Source organism: Pristiophorus japonicus, chromosome 12 (assembly GCF_044704955.1).
Source record: "Pristiophorus japonicus isolate sPriJap1 chromosome 12, sPriJap1.hap1, whole genome shotgun sequence".
Classification (NCBI taxonomy): domain Eukaryota; kingdom Metazoa; phylum Chordata; class Chondrichthyes; family Pristiophoridae; genus Pristiophorus; species Pristiophorus japonicus.
Genome location: NC_091988.1, coordinates 144,818,873 through 144,841,421, shown reverse-complemented (window position 1 = coordinate 144,841,421; position 22,549 = coordinate 144,818,873). Strand labels below are relative to the sequence as shown.

The 22,549-nt window shown below is 47.2% G+C and overlaps 1 protein-coding gene across 1 annotated transcript in view; it reads left to right on the top strand.

Moving 5' to 3' along the window:
- Positions 1-22,549, top strand: part of LOC139276876 (cadherin-like protein 26) — a 108,554-nt gene that overhangs the window by 6,554 nt on the left and 79,451 nt on the right. Inside the window, exons 3-5 of the mRNA XM_070894874.1 lie at positions 11,921-12,079; positions 14,785-14,929; positions 20,301-20,467. Coding sequence (XP_070750975.1) covers positions 11,921-12,079; positions 14,785-14,929; positions 20,301-20,467 — 471 coding nt within the window. The remainder of the gene's footprint in view (positions 1-11,920; positions 12,080-14,784; positions 14,930-20,300; positions 20,468-22,549) is intronic.

The window sequence follows — 22,549 nt, the reverse complement described above, 5'->3', positions numbered from 1 at the left end:
CGCTGCTCCCCGATGGTGCAGAATGAGATGGTACTAAAAGGGATAGCTCTGCTTGCCACTCTAGGTTACATCTCTCATAGAACAACACTGCAAAGTGCTTGCAAAAAGGTAGAAGAAGAGGATTTGAAGGTACAGGCAGTACCAATACCACAGGAAGGGCTCAATTTTCCCCAAAGCTTTCTTTTTGTATACTTGAAGAGTTACGCCCGTTTTTTGGGGGCCCAAGTATGTCAAAAAAAAATGTTCTAAATTTCCCCATTGGATTTCTTCATTTTGGCGCAGCCTAAACTGCCCTTTAGTTTTGTGGGCGGAGCTTTGTTCTGCGCCAATAATGTCATGTATTCAACCAGCAATGTAACCCATGTATAAACTGACCTAAGTTGTACACTGTGAGAACACTGACCACTAGGTGGTGAACTTGTGGGAGACACTTCTATCCTGGACCTTCAGAGATAAAAGGGGAAGCTCCAACCACTTCCTTCACTTGAGTGCGAAGGAATAAAGGACAGGTCACAGACTGACCTTCTCTCAAGCATGGGCCTCGTGTGCATTTATACTGTATAGTAAGGACGTATCAATGGCGATGAGAAACTGAGATTTAAACCACGCGAGCATGGCCACTAGCAGAACAGACGAGAGGTATTGTGTTAATGAATGGTTTGGACAGAGATTCAACATTGTTAAAGCAGCACACAGTTCTCCAGGAAGACAAGAGCAATCGGGCATGCCCCAACATGTAGTCGAACCCAGAGGGGGAGTTTAACAGAGACAATGGCAAGCTGAACACCGATTCACGCCATTGCAAGGGACAATGCGGCCAGTAATGGGGCCATCAACACCTGTTAATGGCACACTCAAGGACAATAACAGGGGCAGTCAGGGACGATCGACTGGCAAGGGACCTTTTGTTTCCAACAGCAGCTCATGTTGGAGGCGTGGAGGCGTGGAGGCACACACTCTGCCGGAGTTTGCAGAGAAGAGCAAAATACCTGCAGAAATTGCAGAAATGAACGCTGGGGGAAATCGCTGGAAGCTGAAGTTCAGCGAGTTCATGTGGAGCACGTAAACAGTTCATACACCAGGACGCCACCGATAATGATGAAAGAGCTCCTCAATGGCATCGCAGTATCAATGGAGCTAGACACGGGGGCCTGGCAGTCCCTGAGGGGTATCAAACAGTTCGAAAAGTTGTGGGTGTCCAAGGCCAGGAGGCCATAATTATCGCCGATTGACGCACAGCTGTGGACATACACAAAGGAGATCATTCCGGTGCTAGGCAGCGCCACGGTAGTCGTGACCCACAAAGATTCGGAGAACAGACTGTCATTCTGGGTTGTCCCAGGGGACGGTCCTGCACTACTGGGGAGGAGTTGGCTTGCTGTCATGAACTGGAAATGGGGCGATGTCAATGCAATTTCCTCTGTGGAGCGAGTATCATGCTCACAGATCCTGGAAAAATTTGACTCATTATTTCAACCCGGCATTGGCACTTTCATGGGGGCCAAGGTAGTGATTCACATAAACCCGGACACCAGGCCAGTACACCACAAGGCCAGGGTGATGCCGTACGTGATGCGGGAAAAGATAGAAGGCGAATTGGACCGCCTGCTGAGGGAAGGCATCATCTCGCCAGTCGAATTCAGTAACTGGGCGAGCCCAATTGTGCTGGTGCTAAAGGTGGATGGGTCGGTCAGGCTATGTGGTGATTACAAGGCCACCATCAATCGGGTGTCACTCATAAGAACATAAGAACATAAGAATTAGGAACAGGAGTAGGCCATCTAGCCCCTCGAGCCTGCTCCGCCATTCAAAAAGATCATGGCTGATCTGGCCGTGGACTCAGCTCCACTTACCCGCCCGCTCCCCGTAACCCTTAATTCCCTTATTGGTTAAAAATCTATCTTTCTGTGATTTGAATACATTCAATGAGCTAGCCTCAACTGCTTCCTTGGGCAGAGAATTCCACAGATTCACAACCCTCTGGGAGAAGAAATTCCTTCTCAACTCAGTTTTAAATTGTCTCCCCCGTATTTTGAGGCTGTGCCCCCTAGTTCTAGTCTCCCCGACCAGTGGAAACAACCTCTCTGCCTCGATCTTGTCTATCCCTTTCATTATTTTAAATGTTTCTATAAGATCACCTCTCATCCTTCTGAACTCTAATGAGTAAAGACCCAGTCTACACAATCTATCATCATAAGGTAACCCCCTCATCTTCGGAATCAGCCAAGTGAATCGTCTCTTACCCCCTCCAAGGCTAGTATATCCTTCCTTAAGTAAGGTGACCAAAACTGCACGCAGTACTCCAGGTGCGGCCTCACCACTACGCTGTACAGTTGCAGCAGGACCTCCCTGCTTTTGTACTCCATCCCTCTCGCAATGAAGGCTAACATTCCATTCGCCTTCCTGATTACCTGCTGCACCTGCAAACTAACTTTTTGGGATTCATGCACAAGGACGGAGGGGAGCGGGTAGGTCCGAGGGCCTCCTCGTAGGACTGCTCCTGGGCACGGCCAAGGGTGCCATCAGCCGGTCCAGGCAGCGGGCGGTCGAGGGGGTCGTTCAACCTGACTGCCTGCCTCTCTTCCGCTCTTACATCCGATCCAGGGTGTCCTTGGAGATGGAGCACGCGGTGTCCACCGGTACGCTCGCGGCCTTCCGCGAGAGGTGGGCACCGGAGGGACTGGAGTGCATCATCACGCCCGGCAACCAAATTTTAATTTGATTTTACGTTTTAAAGTTTAATTTGTTTTAATTGCCGGTGCTTTTAGTGTCCCCCTTCCCTTTTATAGGGGGCACTGGGGAAAATTGTGAATTTAGTGCCCAAAAAAAAAAAACCAAAAAAGAAAAACACAAAAAAAAAACAAAAAAAAAAAGGGGGGAAAAAAAAGGGCCTTGTAAATGTCTGGAGTGTCACCCAGGTTGGGTGGCACCGTTATTGTTTTATGTTTTCACAGGTAGACTCTAAAAGAGTTTCATGCACAAGGACGGAGGGGAGCGGGTAGGTCCGAGGGCCTCCTCGTAGGACTGCTCCTGGGCACGGCCAAGGGTGCCATCAGCCGGTCCAGGCAGCGGGCGGTCGAGGGGGTCGTTCAACCTGACTGCCTGCCTCTCTTCCGCTCTTACATCCGGTCCAGGGTGTCCTTGGAGATGGAGCACGCGGTGTCCACCGGTACGCTCGCGGCCTTCCGCGAGAGGTGGGCACCGGAGGGACTGGAGTGCATCATCACTCCCGGCAACCAAATTTTAATTTGATTTTACGTTTTTAAGTTTAATTTGTTTTAATTGCCGGTGCTTTTAGTGTCCCCCTCCCCTTTTATAGGGGGCACTGGAAAAAATTTGTTTTAGCGCCAAAAAAAAAAAGGGGCCTTGAAAATGTCTGGAGTGTCACCCAGGCGGGTGGCACGGTTTAATGTTTATGTTTATTTTCAGGTAAACTCAAAAGAGTTTCATGCACAAGGACGGACACGCCATGGCGTACCATCTTGCCGTCCGGAGGAGGCGGGGGTCCCCGATGGAGGGCACTCTACGCAGGGGTCCTCCCACTATTCATCGGGGACTTGGCCTGGAGGGTGGTGCACGGAGCAGTGCCGTGCAACAAATTTTTAAGCCGGTTCACGGACTCCCAGGCCGCCTGCAATTTCTGCGGTCTGGAGGAGTCCGTGTTCCATGTTTTTATCGAGTGCACGAGGTTGCAGCCCCTGTTCCATTATTTGAAGGGGCTGCTCCTGAAATTCTGGCTGCACTTCAGTCCCACTCTCCTGATCTTTGGGCACCCTGTGCGGAGGGGAGCGGGTAGGTCCGAAGGCCTCCTCGTAGGACTGCTCCTGGGCAAGGCCAAGGGTGCCATCAGCCGGTCCAGGCAGCGGGCGGTCGAGGGGGTCGTTCAACCTGACTGCCTGCCTCTCTTCCGCTCTTACATCCGGTCCAGGGTGTCCTTGGAGATGGAGCACGCGGCCTTCCGCGAGAGGTGGGCACCGGAGGGACTGGAGTGCATCATCACGCCCGGCAACCAAATTTTAATTTGATTTTACGTTTTAAAGTTTAATTTGTTTTAATTGCCGGTGCTTTTAGTGTCCCCTTCCCTTTTATAGGGGGCACCGGAGAAATTGTGATTTTAGTGCCCAAAAAAAAAAAAACACAAAAAAAAAACACAAAAAAAAAAACCCAAAAAAAGGAAAAAAAAGGGCCTTGTAAATGTCTGGTATGTCACCCAGGTCAGGTGGCACAGTTTAATGTTTATGTTTTGCAGGTAGACTCTAAAAGAGTTTCATGCACAAGGACGGACACGTCATGGCGTACCATCTTGCCGTCCGGAGGAGGCGGGGGTCCCCGATGGAGGGCACTCTACGCAGGGGTCCTCCCACTATTCATCAGGGACTTGGCCTGGAGGGTGGTGCACGGAGCAGTGCTGTGCAACAAATTTTTAAGCCGGTTCACGGACTCCCAGGCCGCCTGCAATTTCTGCGGTCTGGAGGAGTCCGTGTTCCATGTTTTTATCGAGTGCACGAGATTGCAGCCCCTGTTCCATTATTTGAAGGGGCTGCTCCTGAAATTCTGGCTGCACTTCAGTCCCACTCTCCTGATCTTTGGGCACCCTGTGCGGAGGGGAGCGGGTAGGTCCGAAGGCCTCCTCGTAGGACTGCTCCTGGGCACGGCCAAGGGTGCCATCAGCCGGTCCAGTCAGCGGGCGGTCGAGGGGGTCGTTCAACCTGACTGCCTGCCTCTCTTCCGCTCTTACATCCGGTCCAGGGTGTCCTTGGAGATGGAGCACGCGGTGTCCACCGGTACGCTCGCGGCCTTTTCACATGCCTCTATTATTCCCTTGATTATTGTCCGCCCCACCTTGAAGTTATTATTTGGGGGCCTATAAACTATGTCCGCCAGTGACTTTTCCCCTTACTATCTCTAATCTCCACCCACAATGATTCAACATTTTGTTCATTCGAGCCAATATCATCTCTCACAACTGCCCTGATATCATCCTTTATTAACAGAGCTACCCCACCTCCTATCCCTTCTTGTCTATCCTTTCAGATTGTCAGATACCCCTGTATATTTAATTCCATTCTTGGCCACCTTGCAACCACGTTTCTGTAATGGCCACCAAATCATACCCATTTGTAATGATTTGTGCCGTCAACTCATTTACTTTATTTCGAATGCTGCGTGCGTTTAGGTAGAGTGTTTTAATACTAGTTTTTAAACCGTAATTTTTAGTTTTGACCCCTCCTGCAGCCCCTTTATATTCATACATATTGTCCCTTCCTATCACCTTGTGGTTTACACTTACCCCAATGCTACTCTGCTCTGTTGCCTCCTGCCTTTTGCATTCTTCCTTGGGGTCCTGTTCATCTGCGCTCTCACCCACTCTAACTAGCTCAGAGCCCTCTCCTGGGTTCCGAATACTCCTCGCATTGAGACACCGAGCTTTCAGGCTTGCCTTTTTATTACACTTTGACCCTTTAGAATTTTGCTGTACATTGGCCCTTTTTGTTTTTTGCCTTGGGTTTCTCTGCCCTCCACTTTTACTCATCTCCTTTCTGTCTTTTGCTTCTGTCTCCCTCTGTCTCCCTGCATTGTTTCCCATTCCCCTGCCATATTAATTTAACTCCTCCCCAACAGCACTAGCAAACACTCCCCCTAGGACATTGTTCCGGTCCTGCCCAGGTGCAGAGCATCCGGTTTGTACTGGTCCCACCTCCCCCAGAACCGGTTCCAATGCCCCACGAATTTGAATCCCTCCCTGCTGCACCACTGCTCAAGCCACGTATTCATCTGCGCTAACCTGCAATTCCTACTCTGACTAGCATGTGGCACTGGTAGCAATCCCTGGATTATTATTTTTGAGGTCCTACTTTTTAATTTAGCTCCTAGCTCATTAAATTCGTCTCGCAGGACCTCATCCCTTTTTTTTTACCTATGTCGTTGGTACCAATGTGCACCATGACAACTGGCTGTTCTCCCTCCCTTTTCAGAATGTCCTGCATCTGCTCCAAGACATCCTTGACCCTTGCACCAGGGAGGCAACATACCATCCTGAAGTCTCGGTTGCGGCCGCAGAAACGCCTATCTATTCCCCTTACAATTGAATACCCTATCACTATTGCTCTCCCCCTATTTTTCCTGCCCTCCTGTGCAACAGAGCCAGCCACGGTGCCATGAACTTGGCTGCTGATGCCCTCCCCTGATGAGTCATCCCCCTCAACAGTACTCAAAGCGGTGTATCTGTTTTGCAGGGGGATGACCACAGGGGACCCCTGCACTACCTTCCTTGCACTGCTCTTCCTGCTGGCCTTCCATTCCCTATCTGGCTGTGGACCCTTCACCTGCGGTAAGACCAACTCACTAAATGTGCTACTCACGTCATTCTCAGCATCGTGGATGCTCCAAAGTGAATCCACCCTCAGCTCCAGGGCTGCAACGCGGTCCGTCAGAAGGTGGAGGCGGATACATTTCCCGCACAGGTAGTCGTCAGGGACACCGGAAGTGTCCCTGAGTTCCCGCATGGTACAGGAGGAGCATATCATGTGACCGAGCTCTCCTGCCATGACTTAACCCTTAGATACACTTAATTTGTCGACAACAATGTTAACAGGTTACTTACTGATATAAAAAAGAAAAAGAAAAGCTACTCACCAATCACCAGCCAATCACTTACCCCTTTGGCTATGAAGTCACTTTTTGATTTCTTTCGACTTCTTTTTTGCTTTTTCTCCCGGCTGGAGCTACACAAGCCACGCCTTTATAGGCCTCTCCACGCATCTCGAGCTCTAGCCTCCGATCTGCCGCCTCCTCTCGCAGCCACTGGGCCTTTATCTCCAATACCAGTACCCGCTACCGAGAGCAGAGGACCTCTTTGCGACGCTATCCGGTGGCAAACTTTTTTCAAAATTTGACCTGACCTCAGCTTACATGACCCAGGAGCTGGTGAGTGAGTCGAAGAAGCTGACCACCATCACGACACACAAGGGGTTGTTTGAGTACAAGAAATGTCTGTTCGGGATTCGCTCGGCCGCCGCAATCTTCCAACGGAATATGGAAAGCCTCCTCAAGTCGGTTCCAGGGACGGTGGTTTTTCGGGACGACATCCTCATTACGGGTTACGATACTGAAGAACACCTCCACAACCTGGAGGAGCTGCTCCGGACACTGGACCGGGTAGGACTGCGACTGAAAAAGACGAAGTGCGTCTTCCTAGCTCCAGAGGTAGAATTCCTGGGGATGAGGGTAGCAGCAGACGGGATCAGCTCTACTGCGTCCAAGACGGAAGAGATCCAGAGAGCACCCAGACCCCGTAACACGACAGAGCTGCGTTCGTTCCTGGGGCTCCTGAACTATTTTGGTAACTTCCTTCCCAAATTGAGCACGCTGCTAGAGCCGCTACACGTGCTCCTATGCAAAGGTCGCGAATGGGTCTGGGGGGACAGCCAGGAAAGGGCTTTTAATAGAGCACGCAATTTGTTATGTTCCAACAATCTGTTAACGCTATATGACCCATGTAAGAAACTTGTGTTAACGTGCGATGTGTCGTCCTATGGTGTCGGGTGTGTGTTGCAGCATGTCAATGCTAAGGGTCAGTTTCAGCTGGGAGCTTATGTCTCCAGAAGTCTGTCCCAGGCAGAAAGGGGCTACAGGATGGTAGAAAAATAGGCACTCGCATGTGTATATGCGGTAAAGAAAATGCACCAGTACCTGTTTGGCAGGAAATTTGAGCTGGAGACAGATCACAAACCCCTAACGTCCCTTTTGGCCGACAACAAGGCCATAAATGCAAACACACCGGCCCGCATACAGAGGTGGGCACTCACGTTAGCCGCCTATGACTGCACAATTCGGCACAGACCGGGCACCGAAAACTGCACCGATGCACTCAGCAGGCTCCCACTAGCCACCACTGAGAGGGCTACCGAGCATGCTGCTGAGATGGTCATGGCTGTTGAAGCTTTCGGAAGCGAAGGCTCACCCGTGACAGCCCATCAGATTAAAGTCTGGACAAATAGAGACCCGCTATTGTCTTTAGTCAAGAAATATGTCCTGAATGGGGACTGGGCAGCCACGTACTGGGCATGCCCTGAGGAATTTAAACCATTGCACAGGTGCAGGGATGAACTCTCGATTCAGGCCGATTGTCTACTGTGGGGAAACCGCGTAGTCATGCCCCAGATGGGCAGAGAGGTGTTCATCAGAGAACTTGACAATAAGCACCCGGACATTGGCATAATGAAGGCAATTTCCAGGTCACACCTTTGGTGGCCAGGGATAGACGCAGATCTGGAACTTTGTGTTCGCAGGTGTAACACGTGTGCCCAGCTGGGCAATGCGCCCAGGGAAGCGTCCCTTAGCGTCATGGGAAAACTGTTTTTGGTTGTAGTAGACACCTACTCCAAATGGATCGAGTGTGACATTCTTAATTCAAGCACATCCTCTGCCACGGTAGAAAGTCTACGGGCAATGTTCACCGCCCACGGTCTACCGGATATCTTGGTCAGCGACAATGGCCTGTGCTTCACAAGCACTAAATTCCAGGAATTCATGGCAGGCAATGGAATTAACCATGTCAGAACGGCACCGTTCAAGCCGGCCTCAAATGGCCAGGCAGAACGAGCAGTGCAAATAATCAAACAGGGGATGCTCAGAATCCAAGGGGTTTCCCTACAAAGCCATTTATCACGCTTCCTGTTGGCCTACAGATCCCAACCACACTCGCTCACAGGGGTTCCACCTGCAGAGCTGCTAATGAAAAGGATGCTCAAAACCCGGTTATCCCTTATACACCCCACCATGATAGAAATTGTCGAGAGCAGGCGCCAGTCACAATATGACTACCATGACAGGAATGCGAGGGCGCGATGTATTGATGTAAATGACCCTGTTTTTGTCCTCAACTACGCTGCAGGGCCCAAATGGCTCGCAGGCACTGTGATTGCCAAAGAGGGAAATAGGATTCTGGTAGATAAACTTACCAATGGACAAATCTGCCGCAAACATGTGGATCAACCAAAAAGGAGGTTCAGCAACCCCATAGAAGAAGCAGAGGAAGAACACAATATAGAGTTCACTCTTCCATAGGTGACCGAACACAGGGACCTGTTAGTGTTAGTGTTTTATCAGAAGAATCACTCAACACTCAGAGTCGGTTCCAACGCAAATGCGGCCTTTATTAACGCCAGCGGGGAGGAAGCCTGTGACACAGTGGAGTGGGCACCTCTAATTTACCTGTGCAGGTGCAGGCTGCTCATCCTAATAATAGAAATGTCCCCACCCCTTGGAACCAGGTCTATGTCAATGTCCTAGAAGTCCCGCTCTGGCTAACATTTTGGGGACAATATATTTTCACCCAAATCTCAAAAGAAGCCCCTCACTTCTTACTATACCAGCGTGATTTTATTTTTACTTTTCATATCAATCAAATATATTGTTTCTCTGAGTAAGAGTGATAGTGTGTGCCTAATTACGGGGACAAGAAAAGTAAAAAAGCAAGACTTGGCATTTATATAGCGACTTTCACGACCACTGGATATCGCAAAACAATTTACAGCCAATGAAGTACTTTTTGAAGTATAGTCACTATTGTAATGTAAGAATTGCAGCAACCAATTTGCATACAACACAGAAAAAAACTCTCTCCCAACTCCCTTGCAATGGCATTTACAAAATCCCAACTGTCCAGCCTTTGGCCCTCCATTCATCAGGACATTTCTGCAGCTACTGATCTGCTCAACCACACCCTCACCACCACTTTTGATGCCCTAGTACCTATTAAAACAATTACTCTCTCTCACCCTGGCCATTCTCCCTGGCCCTCATCTTCACTCCCTTAAGTCCAAGGGATGCAGACTTGAATGGATATGGTGGACAACTGGTTTAGCCATTCACCAACAGGTCTCGTTGGACCACATAAAGCATTAGCAGGTCTTTCTCTCATCTGCCAAAATCGCTCACTATTCCAGAATCATTCTAGAATGCAAAGTTAAACCCCGGCTTCTATTCTCTACTGCTAACCATTTTCTTAAACCCCTCCCACCTGTCTCCTTCACCCTCACCTCCAACAACAAGTATGGGGAGCTCATGGATTTCTTTATCTCTAAGATTGAGACCATCCATTCAGCTGCCTCTACCACTTCTCTTCCTTTCCCTAGCCCACCGGGCCAAACTTCCTCTAAGATTCCCCCTGCCCTAGCCCTGAATTAGCATCTTTCTGCACTTTCTCTCTGATCTTCTCTCATGATCTCGCCGTGCTCATCTTGTCCATGAGATCAACTTCCTACTCCATAGACCCTATTCCAACCAAACTGCTGATCGCTCAACTTACTTTTCTGGCTTCCATGTTAGCTGACATTATTAATGGTTCTCTCTCCTCGGGTACTGTCCCCCTCTCCCTCAAAACTGCCATCATTGACCCTCTCCTCAAAAAAACAACCCTTTACTGCTCCGTCTTTGCAAACTACCGCCCCATCTCCAAACTCCCTTTCTTCTCCAAAGTCCTTCAACTTGATGTGGCTTCCCAAATCCGAGCCCATTTTCCCACAACTCCATGTTTAAATCTCCCAAAGGTAAACTATCCCTCCTCGTCCTTCTTGACTTGGCTGCAGCCTTTGACACGGTTAACCACTTTATCCTCCTCCAACATCTCTCCATGTTGTCCAGCTGAGTGAGACTGCACTCGCCTAGTTCCATTCTTATCTATCTGATCATAGCCAGAGAATCACCTGAAATGGCTTCTCTTCTCACTCCCCATATTGTTACCTCTGGTGTCCCCGAAGGATCTATCCTTGGCCACCCCCTATTCCTACATGCTTCCCCTTGGCGACATCATCCAAAAACACAGTGTCAGTTTCCATGCGTATGCTGACGACACCCAGCTCTAACTCACCACCACTTCTTCTCTCGACCCCTCCTCAGATTCAAAGTTGTCAGACTGCTTGTCTGACATCCAGTTCTGGATGATCAGAAATTTTCTCCAATTAAATATTGGGAAGACTGGAGCCATTGTTTTCTGTCCCGCCACAAACTCCATTTCCTAGCCACTGACTCCATCTCTCTTCCCAACTTCTTTCTGAGGCTGAACCACACTGTTCGCAAACTTGGTGTCATGTTTGACCCTTAAATGAGCTTCCGACCACATATCCATGGCATAACTAAAACCGCCTATTTCCACTTCTGTAACGTTGTCCGTCTCCCCCTTTGCTTCAGCTCATCCGCTGCTGAAGCCCTCATCCATGCCTTTGTTAACTCTAGACTTAACTATTCCAATGCCTCCCACATTCTACCCTACGTAAATTTAAGGTCATCCAAAACTCGGCTGCCTGTGTCCTAACTCACAACAGGTCCCGCTCACCCATCACGCTTGTGCTCGAGAACCTACATTGGCTCCTGGTTAAGCAATGCCTCGAATTGAAAATTTTCATCCCTGTTTTCAAATCCTTCCATGGTCTCGCGCCACCCCCCGCCCCCGCCCCACCCCCATTCTCTGCAATCTCCTCCAGCCCCACAAATCCCCAAGATATCTGCGCTCCACTAATTCTTCCCTCTTGAGCATCCCTGATTATAATTATTCAACCATTGGTGGCTGTGCCTTCTGTTGCTTAGCCTCCAAGCTCTGGAATTCCCTCCCTAATCCTCTGCCTCTCTATCCTTACACTATCCTTTGAATCAAACTGAATAGCAAAGCCCAAGATTGTTCCCTTCACTGTGCATGTTGTGGTTAACTTCTACATGTATTGCTCTTTTTACTGATGGTAGGTTATATGAAATGATACAGTACATAATTTAGCATCAACTAATCTGACAACTGCTCTGTTATAACTAGTTTCCATTTATTGAGCTTTGAGACTATAGAAACTAATCATTTTGTATTGTGTGATAGCAAAGAAATTGATTTTATTTGTAATATTTTTGGATTTTTATTTTATTTTGGCAGATCAACAATGACAAAGCAACCGAGGGGAACATTAAATACCGACTGATTGGCAATGGAGTTGACAAACCACCAGAAATAGGCTTGTTTTATTTAAACGAAAGCTCACGATCAATAATGGTGAATCACAAAATTGACCGTGAAAAAACACCAATATTCAAAGTACAGTTTAACTTTCCTTGCATCTGTTCATGTTTACTGATTGCACATTATAACATTGTTGAGATAGTTAAAACATTTAAATGAATGATGTGGGTTAAGATTATACAATAACCATGTCCACAAATGTTTATCTGAACAGTCAGCTCCTCATGTAACTTAAAATATATATTTATTTGCATTGAATGCTTTTTCAAATTTATCATGATTGGAGATGTTGTTCTTCACTTTATTCAGACACTGGATGTGGAAACGCGCTACTTTTTCCACATTGTTTTGGTTTCCAGTGGTCCACCCCATTTTCTGGTTCCTTCCTGGCGATCCTCCTCAGTTTATTCTTAATTCGGATCAAACATTTGTGCCCTGGGTGTATTACAAGAGACTACTAGCACTTTAAAGAGTTGTTCTGTGTGAAGAAGATGTGCCTCCCGTGGAAGCCTCTAAAATGAGATAAGCAGATTCATTTCACCAGCCTGCTGTCACAGTTGGTCACCTGGACTGCATTACCTATGGCAGTGAAAGTCACCATGGGCACCAATTTCTACATCACAAGTATATTCTGGGTAGAGTAATGGAAGAAAGACCTGGGAATCATTTCATCATCATTATAGGCAGTCCCTTGGAATCGAGGAAGACTTGCTTCCACTCTTAACATGAGTTCTTAGGTGATTGAACAGTCCAATACGAGAACCACAGTCTCTGTCACAGGTGGGACAGATGGGGTGTGGGACTGATTTGCCACACTCTCCTTCTGCTGCCTGCACTTGATTTCTGCACACTCTTGGCAACGAGACCCGAGGTGCTCAGCGCCCTCCTGGATGCACTTCCTCCACTTAGGGCGGCCTTTGGCCAGGGACTCCCAGGTGTCAGTGGGGATGTTGCACTTTATCAGGAAGGCTTTGAGGGTGTCCTTGTAACGTTTCCGCTGCCCACCTTTGGCTCATTTGTCGTGAATAATAGTTGGATGACATGATGGGTAGACTGTTGGCTCTCTCTTTATGAGTGAGCTCAAATTGGCTGAAAGAACTTCTTTGTCTGTATCTACGTAGTGATATATTTTAATCAATAAATCTAGCTTGAGGGACAACTTTCCTAAGCAAGAGTGTTTTTATCTTTGGAAGCACTCCCTCACTCAGGAATGTGTGATCTTTTGCTTAAATCCACAGCTAAATGAGAGAGTAGCAGTGGATGGAATGTTAGTGCATCGTGAGCAGCATAAGATTCATAATTTCTCATCATGCTTCATGTTGTGAATTATCTGTATCTATGCAGCTGCTTAACTTAAGTATGTGTGCTGGCAGTGTCGTGCCCAGTGTCTATTCTTCTGTGGCTGCATGCTGAAGACCAATGTGTTTTGCTTTTTTTTTTAATGAGAGCAGATGGGAAATAAACATATCAATCTCTTCGAGAACAGCCTACCACCTGTTCAGTTTCTTGCCCTCCTATAATGTGTGTCTTTAAACTTTAAAGGTAACCCCCATTTATATAGTGTTTTTCACATCATCGGGAAACCCAAAGTGCTTTAAAGCCAACTGATTTCAAGTGTAATCACTGTTGTTATGTAGGCAAACACAGCAGCCAATTTATGCAAAAGGTCCCACAAACAGCTGTATTTTCAAACCAATGAATTTGGTTTAATGAGATCGATTGCGGAATAAATTCTGGCCAGAACACCAGGGCAAATCGGTATCTTCAAAAAGTGCCATGGGATGTTTTAAATCCACTGAATAGGCAGGTGGGGCCTTGGTTTAATATCTCACCTGAAAGACAGTAACTCAGACAATGTAGTATTCTCTCTGTCCTACACTGTCAACCTAGATTATGTGCTGAGCACTGGAGTGGGGCTGGAACTCATAACCTTGTGTCTCAGAAGTAATATTCTTGCCTTACCAATGGTGCTATTTTTCAAGTTACAAAACGTTTGCATCTCCCTGATACTTTTCACAATAATTGACAGTGAATTTACATGATCTTTGGTGTATTATCATGCAGCAATATATCTCAGTCCCAATTTCAGAACATGTTTCTGAGCCACCTTAAACAAAAACGGCATCATATTTCTTTATTATGCGGCCAACAAGGAACTACATAGGCCCAATTGATGAAATAGGCTTTACAAATTCATCTCTGAGCTATTTCTGCAAAGTCATTGCACTGTACAACTGTATTCACAAACTTGTCATAATTTATGCTGGTCAGACAGCTTGTTAGTTCCTTATAAACTGTTGAAGGATCACCGTCACAAGCGTGTTGTGACTGGCTGCTTTTAACACTTCTCAGGCAGCTGACGCCAAATTTCATAAGCAATGAAATTGTGTGTCATGAAATCAGCCATAGCAAAATTGCACACAACTGTCATTTTGATTGTGGGTTGCTAAAATCTATGAAAATGACAGTTAATCTGTTTTGTGAAAAAAGTTGAAAGCAGACTTTTCTGTTCCGTTGCTTGGACCGATTGGATTTTCTGTGTGCAGTGCACAGCACAGATAAATTGGGCCAGGAGGACTGCACACCCATAAGGGAGACCATCCAATTTTCCAACTTTCCATCCATTTTGGACAGAATCTTATTCTAAAATGCTATCGTACAGGACGAAGAATATCTGTTCCTTTAAGTTAATTATTCAAAATAGAATAGACTTTGATTATGATTTCATCATATGTACCTTATTTTAATGCTCATTTATCTCAATTTTCATTTTTATTCAGTTGAATGTTCAGGCTCTGGATAAAAACACTTTAAAAGAAATAGATCAAGCACTGAAGTATGTTATTAAAGTGAAAGATATCAATGATCATGCACCAATCTTCAATCAATCAGTATATAAAGTAAATGTACCTGAGAATATTGATGGTAAGTTGTTGTTTTAAGTCCATCCTTCAAAGGATGTAATTAGTCTAAAATCAAATGATGAAAACTCTCAGTAAGCAGTAATTTTTAAAGTGTAGAGCAACATGGCTCCTTAGAGGAAGCTCCATTCTAGTAGGGTGCACCGTCACCAGACCCAAGCGCACCCAGCACCAGCACAGATACGTGCACGTCGGTGGGTCCAGCGAGACATAGAGAGGTGTTGTCACCTGATGGCTCCCACATCGCAAGTGAGCAAGAGCAGGTGGTGGAGACAGGGACAGCAGTGGAGAGTCCCCGCCGGAGGGCACAGGACACTCCAAGTTCTGCTTAGCTGCATACAGGTGCTGAACCTTGGGGGTGTCTCCATAGAGGTTGATCTCGGAGGAGCAGCAACAAATGCGCGAGGCTCTGGCAGCTTTTCCAGCCTCGATGTGCGTGATTGTCGAGAGAATGGAGAAGTCCATCTCCAACATGAGCAGCACCATCTCGCAGGCGATGGTGACGATGTGCCGTTCCATGGAAAGGATGGCCACCTGCATGGAGCAGCTAATGTGCCAGTCACATGAGAACATGCTTGCTGTGAACAACACATTGCAGACCCTCATTGACCTCATCTCGAGGAGGGACAGCAATGTAGACTTGGGCATTGGTCACTCCACTGCTGTGCAGCAAGGTGTTCTCCAGCTCCTTGCTAGCAGGTAAGTGCGGGTGGCCCATGAGAGGGATGATTGTGAGAGGGTACACAGAAGTGGGAGCTTTGCTTAAAGCGCTCCCACTTCTCGCTCGTTGCCTCCCCCACATGATGCCTTGAATCCTGATGGCTGAGATCTGTCAAAGCATCATTTAAAAAAAATTCGTTCATGGGATGTGGGCATCGCTGGCAAGGTGATTTATTGCCCATCCCTAATCGCCCTTGAGAAGATGGTGGTGAGCCACCTTCTTGAACCGCTGCAGTCCGTGTGATGAAGGTACTCCCACAGTGCTGTTAGGGAGGGAGTTCCAGAATTTTGATTCAGCGCATGTTCCACATGCTGATTGCTTGCTGTATGACACATCTGATGGACATGTGGCTTTAATTATAACGCACCTCGGCCTCATTGCTTGACCTTCTTAAGGGTGTTATGAGCCATGTCTTCATTGGATAGCCCTTGTCTCCAAGCAGCCAGCCGGTATGTCTGTTTGGAGGAGCGAAGAACAGAGAGAGGGTGGACTGCTGCACAAGGAAAGAGTCATGACAGTTCCCTGGGAATCTGGCACACATATGTATGATGATCTTCCTATGGTTGCAGATGGGCTGCACATTAAGGGAATGAAAGCTCTTCCGGCTCACGCACACTCCTGGTGATCTGGGGATGCCGTGATGGCCAGAGGTGTGCAATCAATGACGCCCTGCACCTGTGAGAAGCCAGCCAGAGCCACAAAGCTGAGCGCCCGCTTAGTAACTCTGGCAAAGTTTACAAAAGTGGCCGACTTGTCAAATATGGCACCGGTCACCTGGGTGATGCACCTGTGAGCGGCCGACTGCAAGATCCTACAAATGTTTGCTGCAGATCCCTGGAAGAAGCCTGAGGCAAAGAAGTTGAGGGTCGTGGTAACTTTGACAGTAAAGCATGTCCACCAGGTCCTCTGGGCAGCAGGTCTTCTTCCAGAAAGCTACAAATGTCTGCGTTAGCCTGAGCGTCCTGAAATTAGTCATGTCCAGGAAGCTCTTCCTCTACCTGTATACTGTGTTGGGGGTATCATCTCTGGTGCAGTGCACCCCTGTGCTGAACCCCTCTCTCCTGTGGAGCATCAGTTCAGCTGCTGCTGTTGTTGATGCTGGTGTGGCTGTTTTTGTTGGTGTTGGTCCGAATCTGAGGTCAAAGGTAAAACAGCATAAGCAGCACACATGCTGATCTGATAGGTGGCAGGTAAAGTGGAGATCAGAGGCACACTCCTCCAATCATCATCATCATAGGCAGTCCCTCGGAATTGAGGAAGACTTGCTTCCACTCTTAAAATGAGTCCTTAGGTGGCTGAACAGTCCAATACAAGTGCCACAGTCCCTGTCACATGTGGGACAGATAGTCATTGAGGGTAAGGGAGAGTGGGAGAGGTTTGCCGCATGCTCTTTCCACTGCCTGCGCTTGATTTCTGCATGCTCTTGGCGATGAGACTTGAGGTGCACAGCGCCTTCGGAGATGCACTTCCACCACTTTGGGCGGTCTTTGGCCAGGGACTCCCAGGTGTCGGTGGGGATATTGCACTTTATCAGGGAGGCTTTGAGGGTATCCTTGTAATGTTTCCTCTGCCCACCTTTGGCTCATTTGCCGTGAAGGAGTTCCGAGTAGAGCGCTTGCTTTTGGAGTCTCGTGTCTGGCATGCGAACAATGTGGCCTGCCCAGCGGAGCTGATCAAGTGTGGTCAGTGCTTCAATGCTGGAGATGTTGGCCTGGTCGAGGTGCTAATGTTGGTGTGTATGTCCTCCCAAGGGATTTGTAGGATCTTGTGGAGACATTGTTGGTGGTATTTCTCCACTCTTCCAATATATTGAGAGTGAGTAGCAATGGTGAGAGTGGCTTACGAGGTTGCAGAAATCACCTGAAAACTCCTGAAAGCAAAATATCTGCACAAAATGGTGTCAGCAAGAGCCTTTCCCTTCGGCAAGTAAGCAGCTGTAAAGTATGGGTATTTATGTGCTTTTCCGAGCTGTCACTTAATGAACAAGCTCAATGGACACTCAGCTCCCGCCTTGCCTTCACAGGCGAGGTTCCTGAGGTCTGTGAATCACGTGCGTAACCAGTTAAAGTTGAAACCTCATGTTAAAAATGCTGTAAAGGGTCTGTAAATGAGCAGTTAACTAACTCAATAAGGTCACCCACCTCTCCCAAGCAGTTCCGTGCCCTAGTTAAATGCAAAAGTCGGTGGTATGATAGTGGGTTACAACAATTGTGCAACCAAGACTTTAAGCTCACAGGTGTGCCGATCAAACACAGTGCAATGGCCCCCATGTATTGTTTTTGATACTTTTACAGTTTTTAATGCTAGCGTGGTTACAGGCTCATGTGAAATGCAGTTATAACATAAGAACATAAGAAATAGGAGCAAGAGTCGGCCATTCGGCCCCTCAAGCCTGCTCCGCCTTTCAATAAGATCATGGCTGAGCTGGTCTTGGGCTCAGCCCCACTTCCCTGCCACTCCCCATAATCCTTCACTCCCTTATCATTCAAAAATATGTCTATCTCCCTTTAAATATATTCAATGACCCAGCCTTCACAGCTCTCCGGGGCAGAGAATTCCACAGATTTACAATCCTCTGAGAGAAGAAATTCCTCCTCATCTCGGTTTTAAATGGGCGACCCCTTATTCTGAAACTGTGCCCCCTAGTTCTAGATTATCCCCACAAGGGAAAACATCCTCTCTGCATCCACCTTATCGAACCCCCTCAGTATCTTATATGTTTCAATAAGATCACCTCTCATTCTTCTAAACTCCAATAAGGCCCAACCTACTTAACCTTTCCTCATAAGTCAACCCCCTCATCTCCGGAATTAACCTAGTGAATCTTCTCTGAACTGCCTCCAATGCAAGTATATTCTTCTTTAAATATGGAGACTGCAAATTTATGCAGTACTCTAGGTGTGGCCTCACCAATACCCTGTACAGTTGTAGCAGGATTTCTCTGCTTTTATACTCTATCCCCCTTGCAATAAAGGCAAACATTCCATTTGTCTTCCTGATTACTTGCTGTACCTACATACTAACTTTTGTGTTTCATGCACAAGAACCCCCAGGTCCCTCTGTACTGCAGCATCTTGCAATTTATCTCCATTTAAATAATAATTTGTTTTAAAATTTTTCCTGCCAAAGTGGAAAACCTCACATTTTCCCACATAATACGCCATCTTCCAAATGTTTGCCCACTCACTTAGTCTGTCTATATCCCTTTACAGACTCTTTGTGTCCTCCTCACTACTTGCTTTTCTACCCATCTTTGTATCATCAGCAAATTTGGCTACATTGCATTCGATCCCTTCATCCAAGTCATTAATATAGATTGTAAATAGTTGAGGCCCCAGTACCGATCCATGTGGCACCCCACCAGTTACTGTTTGCCAGCTGGTAAATGATCCATTTATCCCAACTCTCTGTTTTCTGTTAGTTAGCCAATCCGCTATCCATGCTAATATATTACCCCCAACCCCGTGAGCTGTTACCTTGTGCAGTAACCTTTTATGTGACACCTTAGCGAATGCCTTCTGGAAATCCAAATACATGACATCCCCCTTATCCACCCTCCTCGTTACATCTTCAAAGAACTCCAGCAAATTTGTCAAACATGATTTCCCTTTCATAAAACCATGCTGACTCTGCTTGACTGTATTATGCTTTTCCAAATGTCCTGCTACTGCTTCCTTAATAATGGACTCCAGCATTTTCCCAATGATGGATGTTAGGCTAACTGGTCTATAGTTTCCTGCTTTCTGTCTGCCTCTTTTTTTAAATAGTGGCGTTACATTTGCAGTTTTCCAATCCACTGGGACCTCCCCAGAATCCAGGGAATTTTGATAGATTACAACCAATGCATCCACTATCTCTGCAGCCACTTCTTTTAGGACCCTAGGTCCATCTTTAGTCCCATTATTTTAGCGAGTATTTCTTTAGTGATAGTGATTGTTTTAAGTTCCTCCCTCCCTATAGCTCCTTAATGAACTGTCAAAACCGATGTCACAAATTATAAAAGTTGCAATGTCCTTACCAATGTACTTGCACTATCTATTTTAAATATTTTTGCATTGATTTCAGTGTTATAAATGTAAAGACTTCAGCTGTGTATAAAAAGCTGAATGGGACAGGCACAATAAGCACTGCAAAATACTGCCAGATCATTACAACAGTAACGCACATGTCCAGGATTGTGAAGAAGAGGTTTATTTATTTATACAGAGTGTAATCAAGAGTTGGATGTGTTGCCAGGAGGCTTGTAGAAACTAGGACACTTGATTCATTTGAGAAACAGCTCGATGCTGTCATGGGAAGATAATGGGTCTAGTAATTGTGGAAGGATGAGATCAGTTAGCCTGAAAGGCCTTCTTCATCGAAATCTATCTTGTGAACATTAAGATCAGACTTGTCCCTTGTGCACCATATCTCATTTATATCCAACGGAGTCTGACGGTATTTGGACAGTCTGAAAGCCTAGAATAATCAGCAGTTGTTTTTAGCAATGTAAGTTTATTGCAATGAGGTTTCAAGGGTGTATAATAGAATAATAGAGACATCAAATTAAGATGTTACTGTAATGCTCAAAGTAACATAGAGCAGTGCTGTTAATGAGAAATATGACCAAATATTATACAAGCATTTGTTTCATAAAATGTATTGTGCTGTTTAGGTAAAGAATTTTTCAGAGTTACTGCCACAGATGCAGATGAGAAAAACAATCACAACTCACTTATTTCGTACATGTTGATTTCTCAAAAGCCCTCGGAAATTGGCAATCAGTTTCATATCAATAACGAAACTGGAGCAATAAATTTTACAGGATGCATGGATGCAGAGGTATGCCAATATTTTAAAAATGCATATAAGAAAATGACAGCTTTTAAAATTGTGAAAGCAAAGTGAAGTATGTAAATGCTAGTACAGGACTTTAGAAAGAGATGCAGTAAATCAGAGGCACCCAGCATGGGTTTTAAAAACTTGAAGATTGTGTGAGGAAGAAATGACTGAGCGGGGTTAGGAATTACACATGGAAAAAGGAGATTCATCTTGATTTCAACATAGGGAGGATGCAAGAGGGAGAAGGGTGTAAAACATATTCGCAGTTTAGAAGAAATAGGAGAAGAAATTTCAAAGGAGCACTAACCATAATAGTATTAATAAAATAGAGGAAGACAAGAAAAGTTTCAATGGAGAAAAGTTGGAGACGATTTGTCGATCCGACAATAACCTCTTTCTTGTATTCTATCTGGGAGTAGGAGCAAGATGCTTGAAGAGCCTTCCCAGATAGGGACTAGTAATCATGTCTTAGACAGACGAGCTTTATAAAGATTCCAGAGTTGTTAAAGGCAAAAGATGTATTTGAATAAAAAGGCAGAAATTAAGCTTCTTGGAGGTAACCTTGAGTGCTGATTGTTAACAGGTTTATTGGGTATGAAGTGAATAGTGACAGTATCATGACTACCAGATTTCATCCACTCCAACGATGTCCTTTGTCACACATGCACCGAGCTTTCCGAGAAATCGGGTGTGGGTGTAAAGGGGGCTGGAAGAACGTGATCCGTCTTCCCTGAGTTCCCTCTCTCCCCTCCAATCCACTCCACAGGTGTCTCTCTCTTCCCCGCTGCCCCCCATGTGTATCTCTCTCTCTCTCTCTCTCTCCCCACCGTGCCTCACTCTTCTTCGCCTCCCCCGCCCCCACCCCCACCCCACCACCCCAGGCTCTCTCTCTCTCTCTTCCCCCTCAGGCTCTCTCCCCCTCTCTCTCTCTCTTCTCCCCCCCCCCCCCGCCCCCCAGCTCTTTCTTAATCTCCCCCCCGCCCCCCCCCACTAGACTTTCTCTCTGTACCCGCCCAGGCTCTCTCCCCCACCCCCCCTCCCCCAGGTTCTCTCTCTCTCCCTCTCTCTTCTCCCCACCACCGCTGCCTGCCGCCCGCCCCGCCAGCACTGCCTCTTTGTGGCTCAGGGCTTGGATGGAGACTCCGGGCTCGGCGAGGGGCTCCGGGCTCGGTGGGGGGCTCAGCGGGGGGGGGGCTCTGGGCTCGGTGGGGGCTCGACGGGGGGATCTGGGCTCGGCGGGGGGCTCCGGGCTCAGGGGGGGCTCGGTGGGGGTCTCTGGGCTCGGCGGGGGGCTCCGGGCTCGGCGGGGGCTCCGGGCTCAGGGGGGGCTTGGTGGGGGTCTCGGCTCGGCGGGGGGCTCCGGGCTAGGCCGGGGGCTCCGGGCTTGGCGGGGGCTTGGGGCGGGGCTCAGCGGGGGCTCCGGGCTCGGCGGGGGGCTCCAGGTTTGGTGGGGGGCTCGACGGGGGGCTCCGGGCTCGGCGGGGGCTTGGGGCGGGGCTCGGCGGTTCAGTTGGGCAATGTGGTCAGAATTAACGTGGCCTATTGTGGGGCCCCACATCCGGTTCAGAGCCCCACTTCCAGTTTCGGGTGGGGGGTACAGTCCAGAGGACGCAGGCGCAGAAGGACGAGAAAATCGTTTGTACAAATAGTCACAGTTCAGTGAGGTTTTCAAATAATTCATTAGCTTTATTCCTTTTTAATAAATTCTGCGTTATGGAATGTAATTTTAAGAACATGTGGGCTTTAATTGCATATTCTTGCGCTATTTGAGGACATAAAGGTTGGTAAATCAATAATTAAAATAATTGCAAATGATACAGACGGGAGATGAGGAGAATTTTATTATGCAGCGAGTTGGGTTACACGGCTTGAAAGGCTGGTGGAAGCTGATTTAATACTTTCAAAAGGGATTTGGATATATACTTGAAAAGAAAAACATTTGCACGGCTATCGGGAAAAGGCAGAGGAATGGGACTAATTGGAAGCTCTTTCAACTAGCCTGCACAGCCACAATGAGCCATATGGCTTTTTTTTGTGCTATATGATTCTATGTTCCTAAAGATATCAGACAGGAAATTCTCC